We start from the raw sequence: 23252 nt of genomic DNA on the forward strand, positions 1-23252 counted from the left end.
ATAAATGTAACAACTTCAGTAAAAGGCCATATTTTCAGTCCTTATATCTTTTGCAGATCTCATTTAGGAAAACTTGGATTTTCCTCAAACTGCACAATTTGCAGTAACAAAGTATATTTCCAGATTTGAGAAGAATGCATATTATATATGCATTGTAAAGTGAGCCATATGTTTATACCGTAGACATTAAGTTCTAATTGCAACGTCCAGTAAATATTTTGAGAATAAGGGCCTTAATAGGATATAAAATAGGGCTCACTGACATACAATACATTGATTATGTCTTCTCATGTTCAGGGAGGAAACTTGTATACAAAGTGATAATTTGTCAACTTTCCAGTAACATCTTGATCAGCGAAGTTCAGAAATATTGAAAATTATGCCTGCTTCTAATTATTTTTGAAATGTCTGTTTACTTTAAAATATTTTAATACAGTACTGTCGCAAATGAGCAGACATGTATTGTTCAGTTTCAGACTTTGGTTAAGATTAAAGAATCTTATAATTTTCACTCTTGTAAGTAAAGAATGTTAATTCTTGTTTCCTGATTTGCATTTTTGTTTGTTATAAGGGAGAAATGGGTTTCATAGAATGTCAACAAACATTCTGACAAATCCAAAGAAATAACAATGAATTTACAGGTTTCTCCTTCCTCGTTTTATTTTACAATTAACCCTACTGTATTTTCATTGGTAGAATGCCCAAACATAATATATTACCACACCAAACTAACTCTATATAGTAGATTGTTATTGGATTTGTAACAGTATCCTGTCCGGCAATACACGTTTTGATGAAGAAAATGTTTTCAGTAATTCTTTCTGTCTTCTCTTTATACTTATTAAAACGGTGAGCTTTAGAGATATTTTATGTTTGTATCTCTGTATTGCATTTTTATGAATGTTTTTTCATTCAAGTGAGAAAGTTTCATAACTAACTTCTGGGATCCCTGAGCTGTATGGCCCAAGCTAGTCCACTCTCAGAAGCTAAGCAGGGTCTGCTCTGGTTAGTACTTCGATGGGATGGGAGACGACCAAGGAATTCCAGGGACACTGCAGAGGAAGGCAAAGGCAAACCACCTGCTAGCGTCTTGCCTTGAAAACTCTACAGGGTCTCTTGTGAGATTGCACTTTCCACACACGTAACATCTGAGCGTACTCTCTGTTGCACTTCATTAGGTTAGGTATGAAATTTCCAGGTTGCAGGTAGGAGTAGGCTTAATTTTCAGTGGCTTTTCAAGAGCTCTTGGGGGCAAAGTAAATTATTAGTTTGAAACACAGCTCCAGGTACTAAGGAATCAAATGTGAACACCAGTGTTTCTTGTATTTTATTCTTTTAAATGCTTGTGGCACCTTGCAAGAAATCAATTGCAGATCAATATGAAAAGAAAACTAGAATTTAAATAGACAGCAAGGAAGGCTGTCACATCTACATCATAAAGGAGCTAAGAGTCTTAAATATATATAGAGAGAAAGAGTACATTAAAGCCTAAGCCCACATACCAGAAAAATAACAGCAGTTTAGTGTGACCAATAAAACAAATTGGCTTCCATATTAGGTAGCCACAAGCTAGTCAGGAAAGAAGGGGAGACATCAGCATTCAGCTGATTGAAGCCTAGTACTGATTTCTTGCACTGGAAATAAACTGAGCGTAGCCTATTAAAGTATAGTCTAGTTGTCACTCTAGTTCCTAGCTGAATGGACAGGCTGTAAGCTGATAGACTCTTCATGAAATGTTTTTTGGGAAAATGCTTTGAGAAGCACAGCTGGTGACATTGTGGGCTTTGTACACAGCTGAACCCAGAAATGGCTTCAGTAGTCCAGCTTTGGTGGTGGATACTGTGTCCGTTCCCCCACCACCACCTGAGATTGCTAAACCTCTCAATGCATTTATTTAGGCTGGAACCTGCTAAAGACCCAGATTTCTTAGCTTCTTAGCTTTTGGGGCTACTAGAGCAATGGCTTCTGGGACCCTCTAAAAGATGTTTGAAGCATAATGTTTGTGCTAATGTATCAGTGGTGTCTGGAGAGAGAGGAAACAGGCATTCTACCTTTCGTTCTCAACACAAAAACTGGTCATCTGTACAGTGAAGGTAGGAGGCGAAGCAAGGAATCGAGAGCCTCTTTCCTGCTGCTATTGTAGCCCCTTACCCTGCTACAAATATCCATTCTGTTTGTTACTTTATACAGCGTAAGTTTAGAAGTTTAGAATACAAATTATGTTTGTATACTTTTGTGAATTTAGATCATGTTTGTTTGAATATTGGGAATCCATTGGTTTGCTCACTTTCAATTGCTTGTGCAAGTATACTGCACTTCAAATCAGCGCAGAACAAGTTGTATTCAGGAATAAAAAAATGTTTAAGCTCAACAATTCTGAGACAATCTAAAAAATAATTCAAAAGTCTTTCAAAGCACTCATCAAAATTTTCAGGGAGCCATTCATCATCACTGGTCCACTTGGCACATGTGTGGAAAAAGGCGGTTTTGGCATGGTAAGAACAGAATTTGTTAAATTGATTTCTGCTCTGATGTTTTGTTTTAAGCTGTTCCAGAAGATACTTCAGAAGCTTAAGGCAATCTTTCCTGTTGGGAAATAATGGAAACATTGTGAAATGTATAATTTTGTATCAGAAAATCCTTACAAGAAGCAGTTTAAAAGGAATGTTTGATTTACACAACTGTAGGAAGTAGAAGATTCAGCCACAGCTCTTGGTCAACAAGGATGAACTTAAAAGCAACACCTACTCTCACACTCTACTGCCATCTAGGGCCTTACAGTACCTATGGTTTTAGAGGATGGTTATATTCCAGGTTCTAGTGTGGACGCCTTGACCTGGATGGCCCAGGCTAGCCTGATCTCGTCAGATCTCAGAAGTTAAGCAGGATGGGAGACCTCCAAGGAATACCAGGGTTGCTATGCAGAGGAAGGCAATGGCCAGCCACCTCTGTTAGTCTCTTGCCTTGAAAACCCTTGATGCAACCAGTACATTCTTGCTCTAGTATTTTTTAGACTATACAATGGCTACAGAGAACTTGGAAAGGAAAAGGAATTTAAAAATACAAACCTGCAGCATTTTTTTCCATTATCTTCACAGCATGTTTTTGCATTGCCGTGATACTTGATTATAGTTTTCTCAGCAAGTGAAAAAGAGAGCCTCCATGTGTCTAAGTTTGAAAAGTAAGAAAAGGCACAGCATTTTATGGCAGAACTCATTCTTGCAGCCATTATTTTTTTAAAAAAATCACGTTAGATATCTGGCATCGGTGGCTTAAGGGGCAACTCCTTAGAACATATACAATAAGAACCAGAGTGAAAAGATGCAATTACTGCGCTAATGCTACCATTGACCTTGATTCTGCCACTCTGCACAGGTATACTGGACAAGACAAGGATGCTATGGCATCCTAAGGTATATTGAAATAGACCTGAAGTCTGGCTGATAGCCCAGTTCAGCATTTTCCTAGTTGTCTACCATTTTGCCTACTGGCTTTACATTGGATATTTTGTCCCAGTGTGCATGACATTACACTTAACCTATATTGATCTTCATTTGCCTTCTTGTTACCCACTTACCCAATTTGTGGAGATTCTGTAGTTCTTCACCGTCCACCTTGGTTTTCACCATCCTGAATAATTTTGTGTCACCTGAAAACTTGGCCATTGCACTGCTATCTCATCACCCCCCGGTTGCAGACAATTTACGAATGAGTTAATTAGCACCAGCCTCAATAGTGAGACCCCTCTGCTTCCTGTCATTTAACCACTTTTTATTCCATAAGGGTATCCATCCTCTTGTCCCATGACTACTGAGGAGTCTTTGGTTAGGTTCCTTGTCAAAAGCCTTTTAAAAGTCTAACAGCGCATTCCTGAAATGCGCCGGTGGCTTGACCGAAAGTCCTTTGGAGGCCAACTAAGGCCTCCACTGGCGCCCGGACGGCACATGCCGGCATGGGTGGCCCCAGCGCCAGCATGCAGGCCCAGACGCCGGCTTCCACGGCAGCACTGGGCAACGGCAGCACTGGGCAACAGCCTCCCGCCGGCTGCCAACACAGGCTGCAGCTATGAGCCAGGAGGTGTTCCTGGGGTGTTGTGGCACAAGCTGGGGCTGACATTAGTCGGCCTCCCGAGCCAAAACACCCCCCTTTTGTGTGTGAAGATAAGCCAGCTTTTTGCTGGCGTATCAGGGTTCCACGGGTTTTTGGTTCCAGGTAGAGGTTTCGGTATGGCCGAAACCACCTTAGGAGGCAACGCTGCTGGGTTGCCTCCTAAGCATTCCTCCTTTCAGGAATGCACTGTTACTATATAATGTCTACTCCAAAAGGTTGGTGAGGCAGGACTTCCTTTTGCAGAAGTCATGCTGATTTTCTCTCTGTAGGCTTTGTTCCTCTACATGCCTAATAATTCTGTCTTTGATTATTAAGTCTACTAATGTGTCTGGGACAGATTTTAAGCCTACTGTCCTGTTATTTTGTGGTTCCCCTCTGGACCCCTTTATAAAAATCATGTTCACCTTCGTGGCTTCTGTGCAGTCCCGCATGGGTGCCTGCACAGAAGACCACTCGATGAACAACAGTTACAGGTAAGTGCAACTCTGTTTTAACAGTTGTGGCTCTCCAGTCTTCTGGTACAGTGGCTGACTGTAGTGGCAAGTTACATATACAAGTTAGTAGATAATCTCATATTTCAGTTTCCTAAGAACTTTCCTGATTTTTATTTTTTCTAATAGGTCTAGAACTTCATCTTTCATCACTACAGTTAATTCAGTTCTTCGGACTCTCTTCCTGAAAATAGTGGCTGTATCCTGGGTACATGTGCAACAGTTGCTACAGTGACCACAGCTCCTAAGAATTCATTTTGCTTCTCTGCTATCTCCCTTCAGCAAGGAACTTCTTTTCTGGCTGGTTTTCTGCTCTGGATACATTTAAAGTAATGCTTATTGTTTGTCTTGATGCTTTTAGCAATCCACTCCTCTAATTGTCTTTCTGCATGCCAAACCCTATGTTCACTTCATTGGGGCAGGCCTTGCTTTTTAAAAAAAGCCTTTTTGCCTTTTATGGCTTCTTTCCCAGCATCCTTTTAGACTTAGCAATACCTTGGAGAAAACAATCTGAGCTTCAATTAGGGTGTTTTAAATCCCTTCCAAGCATCTTCTAGGGGTTTGAATTTCCTGTATTTCAGCATTCTTCTAATTAGTCCCCTCATTTTTTAAAAGTTTCCTCTTTTTAAATCAAATGTTACTATTTTGGACTTTAGAGGTAACTTTCCATTAACATGAATGGGGGAGGATGATGACAGAAAAGCACTCCCCCTCCATAGGCACCCCCACGTTTTCAATATTTCTAGAAGATTTAGATCACAAGCAGGGAGGGGATTTGACTGCCTTGTTGATCACTTGTGATCAAATTTCAAGCCCCTTAAACTGGAGAATTGTATAAGGGGTGTTCGTGTACTAAGCCAGACATTTCTTAAAAAGTTATTTTCATTTGCAATACCTATGAAGTGTGCGCCCACTTTAACATTCTTGGGCACAAGGCACCGTCGCTGCCGGTACAGTTGCCTCTCCATTTGTGCTCCGAGCCATTTTTTAACGTCTGGTCCTCCCTTTCGACTGTCCCACAAGGTAGTACCCGTCATTTCCAAAGCAAGAATGATATCTACCGATATACGCGAGGGTGGTTCTCCAATTTGAAGAGTAACTGCTGGGCTTCCAGGTTTTTCTCTCTCCACAGTTACCTTCATTTCTATTAAAAGCCAGAAAAAAAAGTTTGAGTATTTCCATTTCAAGCTACCACGTCAACGAAAGTTGAGCAAAATAGATGAAACCAATACAAAAAGTTGAACCAGATTAACTTACAAATAAAAGTTTAAACTTTTGATACAAGGGAGTGGGCTTGTGGGACATATTCAACTGACATTGTTGAGCTGCAGATAAGTACAATAACAGCTTTATCATTATTGTTATTCCATTGGAGCAGAAAACTGCTACTGGTATATTTTAGCTACGGAATTTAAGTGAAGGCTATTGGAAGCCCTGTATGAAAGTGACACAGATTTTAAGCACAGGTTGTCAGTAGAATGATTTGAGAGTTGGCATAACTTCCAGGTGTCCATAGGACAGTTCACATATACAAGCCAAATACTTATTTTCATTCTTGAATACAGGATGGTAATGAGAAGCTTCTGTGGAAGACAGGCTCTGCACATGCTGTAGCAGTACATGTTTCAGTTCCTATGGTCACAGCCTGCAGCAGCCAATTCGCTTTAGTACATGACTGACTTCTATTTGAGATGTGGCTTTCAAGGCGTATTTCCATGGACCACTAGAATAATATGAAAAATCTTAAGTTGCTGCTGTAGTGAATAATGACCGTTCAAAATTTAGTTTTAAGCATTCTTGAGCATTAGCCAGGAACTGGCTGTCACCCCTCCCTTGGCTACAGGTGGGACAAAAACAGTGTGCATGCATGAGAGGTAGAGTGACCACTTTCCTGGTCAATTCCCTGCTAGCAGCTGCTGTTGGGAGTATTCTCTCAAAGCTATCCATACCACAACTTACTCCTTTTCCTTTCCTTTTATCCCTTAGAAGCTCCTTGATCAATTGATCTTGAGCAGCATATATCTAGTGTTGGAGGGATATAAGGACTGAAACAAATCTTGCCACTGACAATGTAGCCTTGGGGTCCCTGTCACTTAGTAAAAAAGGCATTATGTCAGTCACAGAGGCATTGGATTTGTATATTAAAAGGGGGGAAATATAGTGCGATCGAAGTTCCTCGTAAAAGCGGCATTCCAAAAGGGCATGGGCTAATGAGTCAATAGAGCCAGAAGTGCAAGGACAGATCCTGTCTGAGTATGGTATATTCAGAATTCTGCCCTGCATTACCATAGAAGGGTACCACAACTTACAGAACAAAAAGTTTCAGCAAGAGTTAAGAGGCTTGATTAGTGCTATGCATCATTAGAGACTATCTTAAAATCCTCCGAGTAAAGAATTTGTTTACAGTCCAAGTGAAGAAAATATAGTTCTTGTAAACACAGTTGTATGCTTAATTTGCCTTTGCAACTTTTGTCTATGTGTCTAATTCTGAACCTGGCCCTACAGGGCACATCAAAAAAAATTGGGCCAAGGACGGGCGGGGAGATGAAAAAAATCCCAAAACATTTTAAATGATGATTTATTACACCCCCATCCCCACACAGAAAAAAAAAGCTAACTGACATTTTAAGAGATGGTGGTTGACATCGTGGGGTGAGAAAAAGCTGGGGGGGAAGCAGATCGTGGAGTCGATGGGATTTCCCTCCCTCACAAGACTCATGGATCCCCAACTTGTAAAAATATTAACTTTAAAGCAACAGAAAATGTGATACCAATCATTATTTAATCTTGAAGGGAAAAGATACAATCCCAACACTATCAAATTCACTTGCATCCTACTGAAACAAGTAGACTTTTGTTGTACTACTTTTAATCATGACCAGTTAGTGGTCTAAAGCAACAAGTGAGCTGTAGCATGCCATTGAAGTCTTTTTTTAGGTTAATGTTTTTAGGTTAAATATTCAGAAAACTAAGGAGGAGGAGGAGAAATTTAAACGTATGCCCAGCTTATCTTTGGTGCAGATATTTCAGCTGTGGAAGGAAGAAGTACCAGAAGACTATAAATGCTAAGCCCCACGTTAGTTTTCAAGTTATGTAGGTGCCCACTGGCCTGTAAGAATAATGAAGAACCCAAAGGCAGTAAGCAGTAGCTTTCCATTTTGCCAAACCCATCTCGTACCAAAACGTCTTATCTGGTTTGAGCATAAGAAATCCTTCTCCTATTTCTTGGTTTCTGCAGGAATGTACCAGCATTAGGGGGGCAGTTGGCCCGACATAAGAGCCTTGCTGGAGATTCAGGATCCATCTACTAGCCATTGATAAACTGGTGAATTTGTCTAAATGAATTTGCCTTAGATGACATAAATGACCTTGTAGATCATCAAAAATTATTTTTACTTTCCTGAACCTTCTGCCAATCCATTCCATTAGATATCCTGAATATGGGCCCACCAACCCTGCAGCTTTTCAAGATGGGTGAGCATCTGGAACACCTAACGCTACTGAAGCTCAGCATGATGAGCCCTTCCTTTTCCCCATTTTGAAGCCTACAGGATGGGGCCTTTCGTCCATCACAACGAGTCTCTTTGAGTTGCAGTGCAAGGTCAGGGGGATTCCCCTAGCTCTCTTGTAAAGGTCCCCTGTGCAAGCACCGGGTCATTCCTGACCCACGGGGTGACATCACATCCCGACGTTTACTAGGCAGACTTTGTTTATGGGGTGGTTTGTCAGTGTCTTCCCCAGTCATCTTCCCTTTATCCCCAGCAAGCTGGGTACTCATTTTACCGACCTCAGAAGAATACAGGTGGTATAATTGACTAAGCAACTGTCAGCTTTCACCTCACTGTGTTTTAAAATGAATACAATCAAAATAATGATTTCCATATTCACAACTGAGAGGTAGATGACTAACAGTTACACCAAATCCTGGAAATCGTGTCTCCTTATCTGTACAAAATGTACAGTGTAAAAACATTTTTAAATAGCAATGTTTCAGTGATCTATTAAAAAGCCAGAAAGTACAGAAAGGAGCATAAAACTTTGTTTTCTTGTTAGCATTCTGCGTAGTTATAAATGCAGCCTTTTAATTGTTCTATAATATCCTTGGGTCAAATGTTATACATGACGGACCAAACAAGAAGTATTGCTAGCAAATCTAGAGATTAATTTTGAAAGTTTTTTACAAAACTGAACTGGGTGATATACTCTAAGGTTTAGAGGCCTTGAGGTACCTTCTAAGCATAAAGATAAAACCATGAAAAGCTACAATTCCGATGGTTTAAGCCACAGCTGGTTGCAAAAACACTGGTTACTCTTTCAGACATATTTAACAGAGCATCGTTTGTTCATAACTCCCTCTTAGTCTGCTGTTTGCCTCTTTTCTGTCTCGAGCAGAAAACCTGCACGCTCCCTTGTATTACCAGGCTGCTGGCCTATATATGCAGCCTGCTTGCTATTGATCAACAGCAATTAAGGTTAGGGAAAAACACTGATGATTGCATTCATGGACAGACCACAGGTTGTGATACAGCCTGAATCAAGGCATCACACTAAACCAACAATGGTTTATGGATTACTTTATTTCATTGCCTGAATACAGACTAATTCAGATGCTCACATATTATTTAGAACACTAGTTATTCTTAAAATTTCTGATCGCTCAAGCCTTGCAGTTTCTGTTCTATGGGACCAACACAGTTATAAAGTCTTTACAATGCAATGGAACTTGTGTGATTTTAACTGTGTGCTTAGTTCCAATTGATTAAAATGAGACTGGAGAACTAATTATGACCAGTATCTTTTTTATTCCCCTTTTTAATTCTCAAGAAAGGAATACTTACCATTTATAGTCTTTACTTCATCTGTAATAATGGTCCTCAGTTCTGAAAGGATTTTGGAAGCTGAAAGATGTTCCTGATCAGCAAATTTATTTAGCTGCTTTAATGTAGGATTCCTTTTCAATTTTACTAAATAATAAGGATCCTTGTAATCACAGGTATCATATGGCTCCAGCTCAAGTCTTACTTCTGGCACTTTAAGCATAATGTCAAATTCGTCTGGTTTAGTTATCTGTAAGCCAAACAAATGTATTATTTTCTCAAGCCTCATATTAGCCAACAATAGGATATTTAAAAAATCTAAAACAAAATAATAAAAAACACACTGCTGACAAACCATCCGGTGGCTCAGTGGTAGTGCATTTGTCTGGCATGCAGAAGGTCCCAGGTAAAAGGATCTGGTGGTAGGTGGTGTGAAAGCCCTCTCCCTAAGACCCTGGAGAGCCACTGCCAGTCTGAGTAGACAGTACGGACTTTGACGGAATAATTCAGTGTAAGGCAGCTTCACGTGTTCATATGTTAGCTTGATTGCTTGCACAGAACCCAGAAGACTCAATTAATGTCTTATCAGTGGGAGATAATATCAGGTCTGATAGTTATGGATTTCTCCATGTTAATAAGAGATGCACACTAACACTGTCCATGGATTCCAAACCATCATATGAAAGAAGGAAACACTCCTCCAGCTGAGCAGAGGAGGCAGAAAAATATCTAGAAGTGTTTGGTTGGTAGGAAAGAAAGCACTAGGAGGCTGAAACTGGAGGTTTAGCCTTGTAGGAGCTGCAACAGTTGCCCTCTAGGAATCTGATGTAGGCTGTGATGTCTGTTTATTTATAGAGATGTGTTTGTCCTCCTTGTGTTCCACTCGCATATTTGTAAGTAAAGGACATATAAAAACATCTTGGCCATTTATGCTTGGTAATTAGCAGCGCGTTCCAGGCTGAATTGCCCCACATCTTTTTTTGAATTGTTCACGCTGGACTGTCATTCCAGAATTCAGCGTTCCAGGCTGAATTGCCCCACATCTTTTTTTGAATTGTTCACGCTGGACTGTCATTCCAGAAGTGACCGCGAAGCCGGCACGTACCTGTTTCGCATTACTAAAGAGCCCATTTAACGCGACATTTGGTATTTGCCGGGAAGAATCCCCCTCAAGGAACCATGCAAAACAATAGTGGCACGTTAGCTATGCACATGCTAAGGGCTATGCAAACAGGACCGAAGGAGCAGGGGGGTGGAATTTCTCCTTTTGCGCCGGGACCATGAATAGGCATTTTTAAAGCTGCATTTTTAAAAAGAGCTGTGAGTGAGCATCAAAACTGACCATACAAAAATGGCCCTTAAGTCTCTAGTACTAGTTAATCTAAGGAAAGGTAATCCTTCTAATGCTATCCCAGGAATTTCTCACCACCCAGCAAAGGGGGGAGCATGCAACAATTTAAGACAACAAAACAACAATAGACAAGATAAGGAGGGGGCATGGAAGAAAGAGTAATTTTGCATCACATCTGTGAGCTTCTCTTGGAGCCTTGGCTGCAACCCTGATCCTTGCGACACATGTTCTCAGTTCTCAAATAAAGGCTCTCTGAGCACAGTCCAACCTGCAGAGCTCACCTCCTACAAAAAGAAGCCATCTCAAAGCTGTGTCTGCCTCCAGGTAAAGGACGGCTTTAAAGAGAAGCAACAAATTCAGCTCTGAAGCAAACAGGCAATTGGTGGTGTAAAAATCAGCTAAATACATTTTTGCCTTCTCTGTATCTATTAGGGCTCAGAGAAAGCTACATTTTGAATCAGCTGTAGCTTCTGGGTTGTTTTCACTGGAAGCCATCAGAGGTTACAAAAGTATAGTTTAGTATGGAGATAACCCTCCTTTTCAGAAAAAGAGGGCAGAGGCCATACTTCAAATGCTTCTGGTAACAAGTCTCTCTGATCTCTGCTATCACCCTGTTTTTCAAGGAGGAAAGGATCTAGAACAGGGGTGCCCCAACATATAGCCTGCAGGGCTGTGCACTTTGGGGCCCACCAACACTCACTGGGATTGTGGCAGATTTGATGTGGTGTTCATTTGAGCCCATGGAAGAGGGCTTCCCTCTGTCCGGCTGACCTGCCTCAAGTAACTTCTGTGATCTGCCTTTACGGTTCCTTTTGTGTGGCTTTGTTATTCCTGCAATTGTTGACACCCACACTTTCCCCTTCTTCCCAAATGCTATTAGACATGGGATCCTTTCTTTCACCTCATGATTTCTTTCCCCACCAGTCAGCTTCTTTTCCTCCTGAGCTAACTAGCTTGAAGCAGGGATGGGGAGGAAAGCCCCCCCCCCCCGCCTGTTGTCTTCTTTCCCTCCCAAGCAGCAGCACCCAGGAGGAGTATGAAGGCTCCTACTTTGGGGAGGGGGCAAGAAACTGCACATTTAATATTTTTTTGTCTCTACACTTGCCAAAACGAGTGGGGGACCTAGAAAAAAACAAAACAGGACCTTTTTCAGTTCTGACTGGGAAGAGAGATACTGTTTTGTGAATGCGAAAGGCAAATCTGTGTGTTTGTTGTGCTCAACTGTTGCCTTCCCCAAAAAGGATAACATTGAAAGACACTTTGTGACACAGCATAGCACCTTTTCAAAGAACTAACAGCTGAGTTTCAGAGGTTTTGGGGCTGTGAGGGGATTTGCCAAAGGCCAGACCTGCACATGGGCTCTTCCACCTGTCCTGGACTTGCTTGCTAGTACTCGGGAGCCCTTTTCTCCCCAGGGCTGGTACCCAGGTGGCACTTGGAGATCTCCTGGAATTACAACTGCACTCCAGGGGCAACACAGATCAGTTATCCTGGACAAAAAGTCTGCTTTGGAGGGTGGACCATGGCATTATAACCAGCTAAGGTCCCTCACATCCCCTAACCATGCCGTCCTCAGGCTCCAGACCCAAATGTCCAGGAATTTCCCAAATTGGAAATTAGCAACACTAGCTAATGTGAGCGACAAAACTGTTCCTGCCTGCTTTGCCCTCAATGTGGCAGTAAACATGCTTTCAGGACCCTGCTTATACACAGGCAGGGAGAGCAGACGCCAGCTCCCTGATGTTCGCCCCTTGGGTGAGATGGCAGTGAATGTGTGCAGTGCAGATACTGGCGAGCCATTTTTCCTTGCTCACCAAACCCCATGTGAAGTCATGCCCAGCGATGTGCAGGGAGTGCTGGTGGCTCAGTTTCCTCCACCCCTGGAATTTCCCCACCAGCTCAGCCAACATGAACTACTGCACAGATGGGTGGGGCCAGGTAGGGCTTTGGCAGCAGCTTCCACCACAGCACAAGGAACTGTGCTGTGTTACTGAAGTTAAGCTGTGGCCATCCTTTTGTGCTGACCTCACCTCCTGCAGCAGCCACTTTGTTGCTGTGCCATGTCAGAATTCTAAATGTTCCCGCAGGCTCAAAAAGGTTGGGGAACCCTGATCTAGAAGCACCTCCAGTCTTTGCAACCGCTTAAATGGAAAGACACTCCTATTATTTGTCACATGTGAACTAAGTCTCCCCACAGGACCAGTGGAATTTCCCTCCATCTAGCCTGGATTTACCACGAAGCAGAGATGAAAATATTTGTGCAACCTTCCATGAATGTCCCAAAGGTGGGACAGCACTGTAAGCATGTGGGTTGCAAGGATGTTCCATGGCAATATGCCAGGTTTGTTATCTAGAAGTTAATGACAATAATAAACTGCATTATATTAACCTCAGCATTTAATTGTAAATAGTCAAATATTTGGGACTAGCAATACCAAGTTAGATCTTCTCAGCAAGCTGGAAGATGCAATAGGCGAAACAAAACCAATCGTGTCCACCTTCATTGGTGTGATGTTTATCGCATTTAGTTATGTTCCCTATATGGGCAATATACAAATTGGCTTTCATTAGCACCAACAGAAGGACTGTTAAGCGTCAAACAAAATACCTGCCCCTGTTACAGGCTTTGACATATTAGAGCATATAAACTGTTATATTAGTGTTGTACATATGCAGAATTATTCAATATGAAACCTTATTCTTCATAAAGACCATTTAGAGGCTTGTATTTCATTTAAAATGAACATGCCTGGCTAAGAGCCACTTTTAGAAAACTCCTCTACTGTTTTAAAAAACCCTAATCTTTTGTAAGATAAGCTTTTGGAATCTTACTGAATTTCTGGAATCCAACTAAGCTTGTGAAACTCAGTCTGCCATGAACACTGACTGTTATAAAATAGTATTGTATAAAGGTAATATTGTGTTTTAAAGTTTAAATATGAAAGAATTACTACAGAATAGATTCATTTTGATAGTACTCTTTGAGAGATGAGGATGCTGATAATGTTGGGCGTCATGGAGGTATATTAAAGCTAAAAAGTGACTATTTAAGAAATTGGCAAATGGCCAGCTGGAGGAGGAAAACCCTTATATGGTAACTTGTCGGAATACAAGGAGGAAATCCTAATATGGAGGCCGGCTGGAATACAGAGAGGAAGTCTTTATATGGTATAAGTCTAGCCATGGAAACCCAGCTAAGTCGGAATATGGTGACTTTTAACAGTGAAAATACAGTATGAAACAGTATAAATATGGGTAGAGAAAGGGCTAGAACTTCAGACCTCTAAGTCTTTGGACTGAGGGTCTCAGAAGATGGTCTTGGTATGTATGAATTTACTTATATGTTATTCTAGAATGTGAATTAGATACGTTGAACTAAATCAGACTGTTATATTTTAAGTATTGGATTTTAAAACTGAATAGTATGTAGAACTTGCTTTCTTTACTGTATACATTGTTACTGAATTTTAAGACTTTGTAAAACTTCCATATACACATATATACAAATAATTTCATTGGAGCACATCAATAAAAAGACTTACTTTTTAAGTGAGTAAAGTAGTTGAGTCCTGCTTAGTAGGTGACTAACTGAATAAGATAACATACCACTTCTCAGGAAGGGGTCGATTCTAAGAGCATAGTCAACCAAAAGGTACTGACCCGCTTCTTGTGAAAAGAACAGATGTTCTTGTGAAAAGAACAGATGTGTTACACAAACATTCACTCCACTAATTTACAAATGAATTTAAGTATTGTTTTACATAGGACTATCTCATAGTATATTTGATGTGGTTTACAGAACCATACTGAATACTTTCCAAATCAGATGCAGTGAATTATTCCAGGGTAAACTTTACAGGGATGCAGGTTTATGGACAAAAGTTCTACTTTCTAAAGATGGAAAAGTACCAGGGTCTAGCATTTTGAACTGGGATATCGAGAAAATCAGAACAGAGGATTTTAACATGCAGGCCTGCCCTACAAACACAAAAGAATGAGGCAACAGGGCACTGAAGCAATAGAATGGACTGGGCCATTTCATGCTGCAGTCATATTTCTGTACACTCCCGTACATTAAAATTCATTGAGAGACAACCAGCAGATGTTCTATCTCCAACCCCTCTCTTCCCATATTCAAAACTAGAATCCGCCACCTGGAGTCAGAAACAGCATGCCCCATTCTACCACCTCATTTTCTGGCATGTGTTAACCATGCCTTGGTTCCAAAGTAGACGGGACACTTCCTTGTGGGAAGCCACTATTTTAAAGCCTAAAATGGGCAATTTAAAAATACTTCAAGGGTCCTCAGCAAAGCTTAATGAAGAACTCTTGTCTCCCCCAAATACACACACCCCTTTTAAAGTGCCTAAATGCTCCTGGCAGCTGTTTTGGTACTTGAGGGGGGCCAGGAACACTTCATCCAGCTGTGGTGCCCTGGTCAGGGCCCCACAGCATTTTTAAATTGCCTATTTTAGGCTTTAAAACGGTGGCAGCTGTCCCATCTCAGAAACAAGGAAGACTTCACATTTAATTTGGCCCTTTGAACACCCTTAATAGCAGAACTCATGCCATGTTCAGTATCTCCACTGATTCTTAGTCTGACCCGTAGAGACATGATATAGCTCTTAAAAGCAAAGCAACCCTGACAGGAAAAAAAGATGCCACACCTGGCCCTAGGAATGCCACTCCCAAAAAGAAATGTAAGATTACCAAAAATGTGGAAGCCATGGAGGAGGGGAAAATATTTATTTTTACCTAGGAAAAGTTTTTTGGGGGAAATTGAAATATAGTCAACCCTTATATTCCTATCAGCCCTGACCTGGATCGGCCAGGCTAGCCTGATTTTGTTAGATCTCAGAAGCTAAGCAGGGTCAGCCCTGGTTAGTATTTGGATGGGAGACCACCAAGGAATACCAGGGTTGCTGTACAGAGGAAGGCACTGGCAAACCACCTCTGTTAGTCTCTTGCCATGAAAACCCCCAAAGGGTTTGCCATAAGTCGGCTGTGACTTGAAGGCACTTTACACACACATATTCCTATCAAATGTAAACCTAGCTTGCTGTAGTAACAACAACCATTTATAACTTACAAAGTAATCCTAAGGGCTGCCTGCATCACAGCAGCTGGCCACGGTGTAACTGTGGAACTGCTTCTTCACTCCCTAAAGGGTTTGGTTACGCGACAGCCAGCAGGCAAAGAAAGAGTTTGGCAGGAAGAACTAATCCGGCTGGCAGGCCAAGTACAGGGCCCATCACAGCCCAAGGGAGGGAAAGGGCAGGGCCAGGGACCCAAGCACATGCAGATCAGAGGAAAAACAAAAGGAGGAACTAACCAGGGAGGAATATGAAAATGTGAAAAAAAAAATCCTTAGTTAGCATATAAAATATATAGCATATAAAATATATAGCATATAAAATATACTTGGTATATTTATGGAATTTAAAAGTGCAAATTTAAGAGTTAGTTTTGTGCTAACAAAATTTCAAATATACCCAATACGAAACTTGAGAGAATGGCCAACTGCTAAGGTTGCCAGGTCCCTCTTTACCGTCGGCGGGAGGGTTTTGGGGCAGAGCCTGAGTAGGGCATGGTTTTGGGAGTGCCTTCAATGCCATAGAGTTCAATTGCCAAAGCAGCCATTTTCTCCAGGTGAACTGAACTCTATCGGCTGGAGATCAGTTGCAACAGCAGGAAATCTCCAGCTAGTACCTGGAAGGTTGGCAACTCTACAAACAGATGCAACCCATGCTATCTTAGAACATTTCACCCGTTCCTATAATAGTTCCTTCTAGAGTTTCCCAAAAGTTCCCCATATGGTGTTAGCACAAATAGCTCTGTAGATGTGATGAGATGGACTATGTAAGCACATCTGGTCCTCAAAATATGCTTGAGCAAATATGTTCTTCCCAAGGAGCAGCAAGGGCTGCAACAGATTTTTTATTACAAACTGAATTCGTTATTAAGAACTCTGAAATCCAAGGCACGCTGGTGAATCCTGTACTAGTGTAGTCCTGTAGAGATAACAAAAAGTGCTTCTGTATAGTGGTGTACCAAGTCACAGGCATAACATCTCTAGGTTCTTTTCCAAGAATAGTACAAACCTTTGCAACATCACCATCCCGCCAACAAGATACCCAGCTCCTTGTTATCTTGATTACGGTAGTATTAATGGGAGTGGTACTTGTTTTACTGAAAACATTTTACTGTAATATAACTGTAAACGTCTTTGGAGAGGTGCCATGTAAATGTTTCATTAATTAAACAAACCACATTGTGCAGAAGCATTTGCAAAAGAAGTCGGAATAATAATAATAAAAAAACCACCACTGATGCAAACTTTAGAGCTGGCAGGCCGTGTTGGGCTCAATTTAGCAGAGGGAAATCTGCGCTCTAACTCCCCACGCGTGTTTAATGACAATAATTAGATGGGGTGTGTGTGTTCGCGGTACACAAACCCTGCCCAACCAAGGTGTTACTAGTTCCGGGAAGAACAGAACCCAAAGGGCTGCCAGTCGTTTTTCCCAACGGGGGGGGGGGGGGCTTACAACAGATTTAGGAGAGAGGCGACTTCTACCGAGAAAATGTAGCGGGGCAAAAGAGTGAACCCCACCCGCCATGGGAGGCCGCAGCGACTGCTCTTTCACCTTGGCCATTGATGCACGGGAGGGGTCGCCTTGGATTGGCCGCTCTCTAGATGCACCTTTTCCCCAACCAAATTCTCAAAACTCTGCACGGGGGCTTATGGTTGAGTTCTGAGAATTTGGATGGGGAAAAGGTGCATCCAGAGAGCGGCCAAGCCAAGGCGACCCCTCCCGTGCATCAATGGCCAAGATCTCCCCACCTGGAGCAGGGGAGGCCAGACCTAACTAGGGCAATCACGCCCGGGCAGGTTTGGTCTTGGGTTGGCCGCTCTCCGCATGCACCTTTTCCCCATCCAGATTCTCAAAACTCTGCAGGGGGGGCTCATTTTCGAGTTTTGCCGGAAGGAAACCGGCGGCGGCCCCCCCCCCCCCGTTTACCTTGGTGTGCTCGTAGTAGCTGCCGGTGCCCAGTATGGCAACGGAGCCGAAGCACCCCTCCCTGGCGATGGCCTTGACCAGCAGGTCTCGCACCCAGTTAACTCGCCGGGAGTTATGCGAAATCTCCGCCTTGCGCAACCTGAGCCTCCGCAGCACCGGCCGGAGCGAGCTCCTCCCGCCCGCCGCCGCCGCCGCTCCTTTCTGCTGGGGCTCCTGGGCGTCGGGGGCCCTTTTCTCCTGCGGGGCCGCTTTTCTCCCTGGCGGGGCCGCGCCTGTCTCCCCGCGGTGCGGCTCCTGCTGGGCTGGGGGCCCCTGCTTTCTGGGCCGGGGGGCGCCTCCCGAGGCCGCGGCTCCCTTCTCCTCCGCGAGCGCCTTCGCCTCGACGGGGCGCGCCTGCTTCTTGCGCACAGCCCCTCGGCCCTGGGCGGGAGGGCTGCTTTTCCCGGCTGGGTCCCGCCGGTCTGCTTGGGGGGGGCTTTTCTGCGGGGGGGCTTTTCTTCTGCTGGGGGCGCTTCCTTGCTCCGCCTGAGGAGACCCCTCCCCTGCCTTCCCGAGCCACGCCGCGCCTTCGACGGGGTCCCGGGGGGAAGGCGGCTGCTGCTGCTGCTGCTGCCCTCTGCCTGGCCCCTTGGGGGCTGAGGCTGGCCTGGCGGGACCTTCCGCCCGGGCCGGGGGGGCCGCGCTGCCCTTTCGCGCGCCTTTGCCTCGGGCGGCTGCTTCCTGCTCCATGCAAGTCGCCTTTCCCGTCCAAACACCCACGACTTGAACGGCCCCGGCGGGCCCGACCGCCTGGGGAACTGGTTAGGACTGGGGTGGCACTGGGAAGGCCGCCCAGGAAGGCGATGGCAAACCAGCCCTCAATGGCTCTTGCCTTGAAAAGCCTAGCCGAGGGGGTGGCTTGCCGTGAGTGGGCTTGAACGCGGAGCGGGGCGGGGGGGGGGGGCGGCGGCTTTTTTCTCGAAAAGAAACGAAACCGATTTGTAACGAGGCGGCGGCGGCGGGCAGCGTTGAGGGACTCCTTCCACGCCCACCCGGCTCCTTCCTCAAACGCAAGTTTCGGCTTGGCGACTTGGCCGAGCTTGTGATTTTGATGACTGTACAAATCATCAAAATGTCTGTAGCAGGCTTTTTAAAGACTAGCCGGTTTATTGCAGCATCAGCTGCAATGAACTCGCAGGCTTAACGCACGAAGCATCAACAACGTTGAAACGAACGTCGTATCTTTGTCTGACCGCACTCCAGGGGCCTGGAAACGATTTGCAAGCGCCACATGTCCGGGCTTTCAACCGTGTTAGTATTTGGATGCGAAACCACCAAGGAAGGCCCGGGTTGCTGTGCAGAGGAAGGCGCTGGCAAACCACCTCTGATAGTCTCTTGCCATGAAAACCCCCAAAGGGGTCGCCATGAGTCGGCTGCGACTTGACAGCACTGTACACACACACACACAAAGGGACAGGACATATCCCCCCCCCCACAGTTGGGAACCCTATCTGTGGCAGTGCCTCAATAGATCAACTCCCAGTATAGCTGACACTCTAATTCATCAGCCAGCTGCTTTTGTTTCTCCTGCCTAAATCTAAAGAGTGCACCCATCTGCCTCCTGTTTCACCTCTGGCACCCCAGCAATTGCAGGAAGTCCATTGATAGCAGGGAAAGGCAGGGAGTAATTGCCAACTGCCTGCGCGGCGGGGGGGGGGGGGGAGAGGGACATCCTGTCCTTGTAATAGAGGCTTCATGGGACATTGTTTACCAAGTACTATTATTTACCTTAATGCCACTAAAAGCTCCAGCTACCCATTTCTACACATTAAGCCTTTTCTCCAGGCTTGTGGGCAACCCTAGCAGGCAGTAAAATCTTAAAGAGGGAAATAACAGCTCCTGTGGCACCTTCTTATATAGCGGCTATCATACGTAGAGACAAAGAGACCTATTATAATAATCAGTGTAAAGAAATAGAAGAGAACAACAAAAAAGGAAGAACAAGAGATCTGTTCCACAAGATCCAAGAAATCAAAGGGAAATTTAAAGCACGGTTAGGCATGCTGAAAGATCCGCATGGAAATACATTAACTGAACAGGACAAAATAAAGAAAAGGTGGGAATAGTACACTGCAGAACTATACAGAAGAGATGAAAGGATAAAAGATTCTTTCCAAGAAGAATCTTTTGAAGAAGAACCTACAGTTTTAGAAAGTGAAGTGAAAGCTGCATTGAGAGCAATCGGGAGAAACAAATCACCAGGAGCAGATGGGATATCAGTAGAGCCATTCCAAGCCACAGAAACGGAAACCATCAACCAAAAAGGAGACTGCAGCCAAGAAATCAGAAAGAGATTGAGTCTGGGAAGGGCAGCCATGAAGGAGCTAGAAAAGATTTTGAAGTGTAAGGATGTGACTCTGGCCACCAAGACTAGATTAATTCATGCCATCGTATTCCCTATTACTATGTATGGGTGTGAAAGCTGGACAGTGAAGAAAGCTGATAGGAAGAAAATAGATTCCTTTGAAATGTGGTGTTGGAGGAGAGGTTTACGGATTCCGTGGACTGCCAAAAAAACAAATCAGTGGGTTATAGATCAAATCAAGCCTGAACTGACCCTAGAAGCTAAAATGACTAAACTGAGGCTGTTGTATTTTGGTCACGACATGAGACGACAAGAGTCACTGGAAAAGACAGTCATGCTAGCAAAAGTTGAGGGCAGCAGGAAAAGAGGAAGACCCAACAAGAGGTGGATTGACTCAATAAAGGAAGCCACAGCCTTCAATTTGCAGGATCTGAGCAAGGCTGTCAAAGTCAGGACATTTTGGAGGACATTCATTCATAGGGTCTCCATGAGTCGGAAGTGACTTGATGGCACTTAACACACACACATCATATGTGCCAATATCATAATTGCTCCATTGATGGAAGAACGCTGCCAGTAACACTACATTGTGGTTGGAATGTTGTGTGTGGGGGGACTGATATTCTCATAAAAGAAAAAGCACTTATTTGAGTAAAGATGTCAGGGAAAAGGAGCCTAGCCTGTCTTTCAGTTGGGCTGCACTTGATTCTGACAGAGTTAATGTTTGAATCTGAGGACAAATCAACATGAAGTTTCAAGTGGGATAGAGCAAAAGCTCTGAATTGACTTTCATTTTCTTTTACAAGGGATGGGTTAAAAGTTACCGAGTTTTCAATGCTCGTCACTTTTCTGCCCATCAAAAAACTTGTTTGGTAGCTTTCTATATGTTTCTGTTTGTTTTTTAAACAGGATTCCCCATCTTCTCTGGAAGGGCCACAGTAAGAGGAAATTCAAACAAAATGGAACCTTTCTATTAAAAGGCAGTAGTCAGTCCTCTGAATAAAAGTGCTGGGGAGGTGGCAATATAAGGAGACAGAATTGGCCTCCATATTCTGCTCATGGGCTTTCTGGGGCATCTGACTGAATACACCAAGAAACAGGATGCTGGACTAGGTGAACAGATGGTCTGACCCAACATGGCTGCTCTTGTTTTCCTATGTAACAGAAAAAGAATGAGGCACTTTCCTCATTTAGTAAGTTCATACAGGGAAAATCTGCAGCTGTAGAATGAGAATCTCTCATATGGATGTTGAAAGTACTAAAGCACTACTGAGGGTGCAGGGGATGGAAATCCTACTTGTCCCAATGCTGCATGTTCTAGTTCTCGAAACCTGTGTATGACGGACAGATAGCCAACTGAACCTAGAACTCTTTATGCTAGAGAAGCAGAGTGCAGATCTATAGCAGATGTGTGTGTGTGCCTATATTCAGCTCTTTAATTATTAGAGTTGTCAAGTTCTGATATTTGGTGATATGAATGGTGCATTCGATCAAAAAAAAAAAGGATAGATCTAAGAGCATTGGAGGTAAACTCCCCAAAATGTGTTTAAATATATGGAAATTTTAACTGTAACAAATATTTGGAGAGTGTTACATCCAGATGAGAAATGTTTTACATATTTTTCTGAAAGTACTACTACTGCTGAAAGTTAAAAGAGAAAGTGCCAAAGCAGGACTACAGCTGAACATCAAGAAAACAAAAGTAATGACTACAGGGGAATTACACAACTTTAAGGTTGACAATGAGGAAATTGAAATTGTTCAAGACTTTCTATTCCTTGGCTCCACCATCAACCAAAAGGGAGACTGCAGCCAAGAAATCAGAAAGAGATTGAGTCTGGGAAGGGCAGCCATGAAGGAGCTAGAAAAGATTTTGAAGTGTAAGGATGTGTCACTGGCCACCAAGACTAGATTAATTCATGCCATCGAAAGCCATGTATGGGTGTGAAAGGTGGACAGTGAAGAAAACTGATAGGAAGAAAATAGATTCCTTTGAAATGTGGTGTTGGAGGAGAGGGTTACGGATTCCGTGGACTGCCAAAAAAACAAATCAGTGGGTTATAGATCAAATCAAGCCTGAACTGACCCTAGAAGCTAAAATGACTAAACTGAGGCTGTCGTATTTTGGTCACGACATGAGACGACAATAGTCACTGGAAAAGACAGTCATGCTAGGAAAAGTTGAGGGCAGCAGGAAAAGAGGAAGACCCAAAGAGAGATGGATTGACTCAATAAAGGAAGCCACAGCCTTCAATTTGCAGGATCTGAGCAAGGCTGTCAAAGACAGGACACTTTGGAGGATTTTCATTCATAGGGTCACCATGAGTCGCAAGCGACTTGACGGCACTTAACACACACACACACACAAATTAATTCAGTGGGTCGCCGTGTTAGTCTGCAGTAGTAGAAAAGGGCAAGAGTCCAGTAGCACCTTAAAGACTAACAAAAATATTTTCTGGCAGGGTAGGAGCTTTCGTGAGCCACAGCTCACTTCTTCAGCTCATACCCTGCCAGAAAATATTCTTGTTAGTTTTGAAGGTGCTACTGGACCCTTGCCCTTTTCTACTACACACAAATTAATAAACATCAGCATGCCAGCGGATTGCCCATCTGGCTTCTTCCTCTCTCTCTACAAACATCGCAGGGTGTGCGGACAGCATCATCTCGGGCTGCGAAGGGGGGAAACCAGGACAAGCGACCGCGCAGGCGACGCCCTCCTCCAGCACCAAGCAGAAACTTGTTCCAAAAACTTCTGTCAAACCAATGACTCAGTCTCAGGGCAGCGAGCCGCCCTCTCTCCCCCCCCCCCGCCCGGTCTCTCCAAGTCTTCATTCATTCCTCCGCAGCGTGTCTGCCGCGCCCATGAGTGCGCATGCGGAGGGAGGGGCGCGCGCCTCTGAGGTTCCTGTCAATCCCCTTGTCGCCGAGTTGACGTCACAGGCAAGATGGCGGCGCCCTGCGAGCGCGCCCGGTCGGAGACGGGCGGTTCTTTCGAGCCCTGAGTTTGGCCGTCAGGTTTCTGCCTCCCTCCCTTAGCTGGGGCTGGGGCGTGGGGTGGATGCCGCCGCCCCCCTCCTCCTCCCCCCCCGCACTCATGTTGCCGTGGGGTCGCAGCGCGCG

At 43.9% G+C, this 23252-nt stretch overlaps 1 protein-coding gene across 1 annotated transcript; it reads right to left on the reverse strand.

Moving 5' to 3' along the window:
* Positions 1-2246: 2246 nt before the first annotated feature.
* CGAS (cyclic GMP-AMP synthase) lies at positions 2247-18517 on the reverse strand. Its single transcript, XM_056856179.1, has 5 exons — positions 17789-18517; positions 9440-9668; positions 5497-5745; positions 3069-3168; positions 2247-2586 (listed from the first exon to the last, which is right to left on the reverse strand). The coding sequence occupies exons 1-5, from the start codon at positions 18515-18517 to the stop codon at positions 2247-2249; spliced, it is 1647 nt and encodes a 548-aa protein (XP_056712157.1).
* Between the last annotated feature and the right edge of the window lie 4735 nt (positions 18518-23252).

Source organism: Euleptes europaea, chromosome 10, assembly GCF_029931775.1.
Source record: "Euleptes europaea isolate rEulEur1 chromosome 10, rEulEur1.hap1, whole genome shotgun sequence".
Taxonomy (NCBI): Eukaryota; Metazoa; Chordata; class Lepidosauria; order Squamata; family Sphaerodactylidae; genus Euleptes; species Euleptes europaea.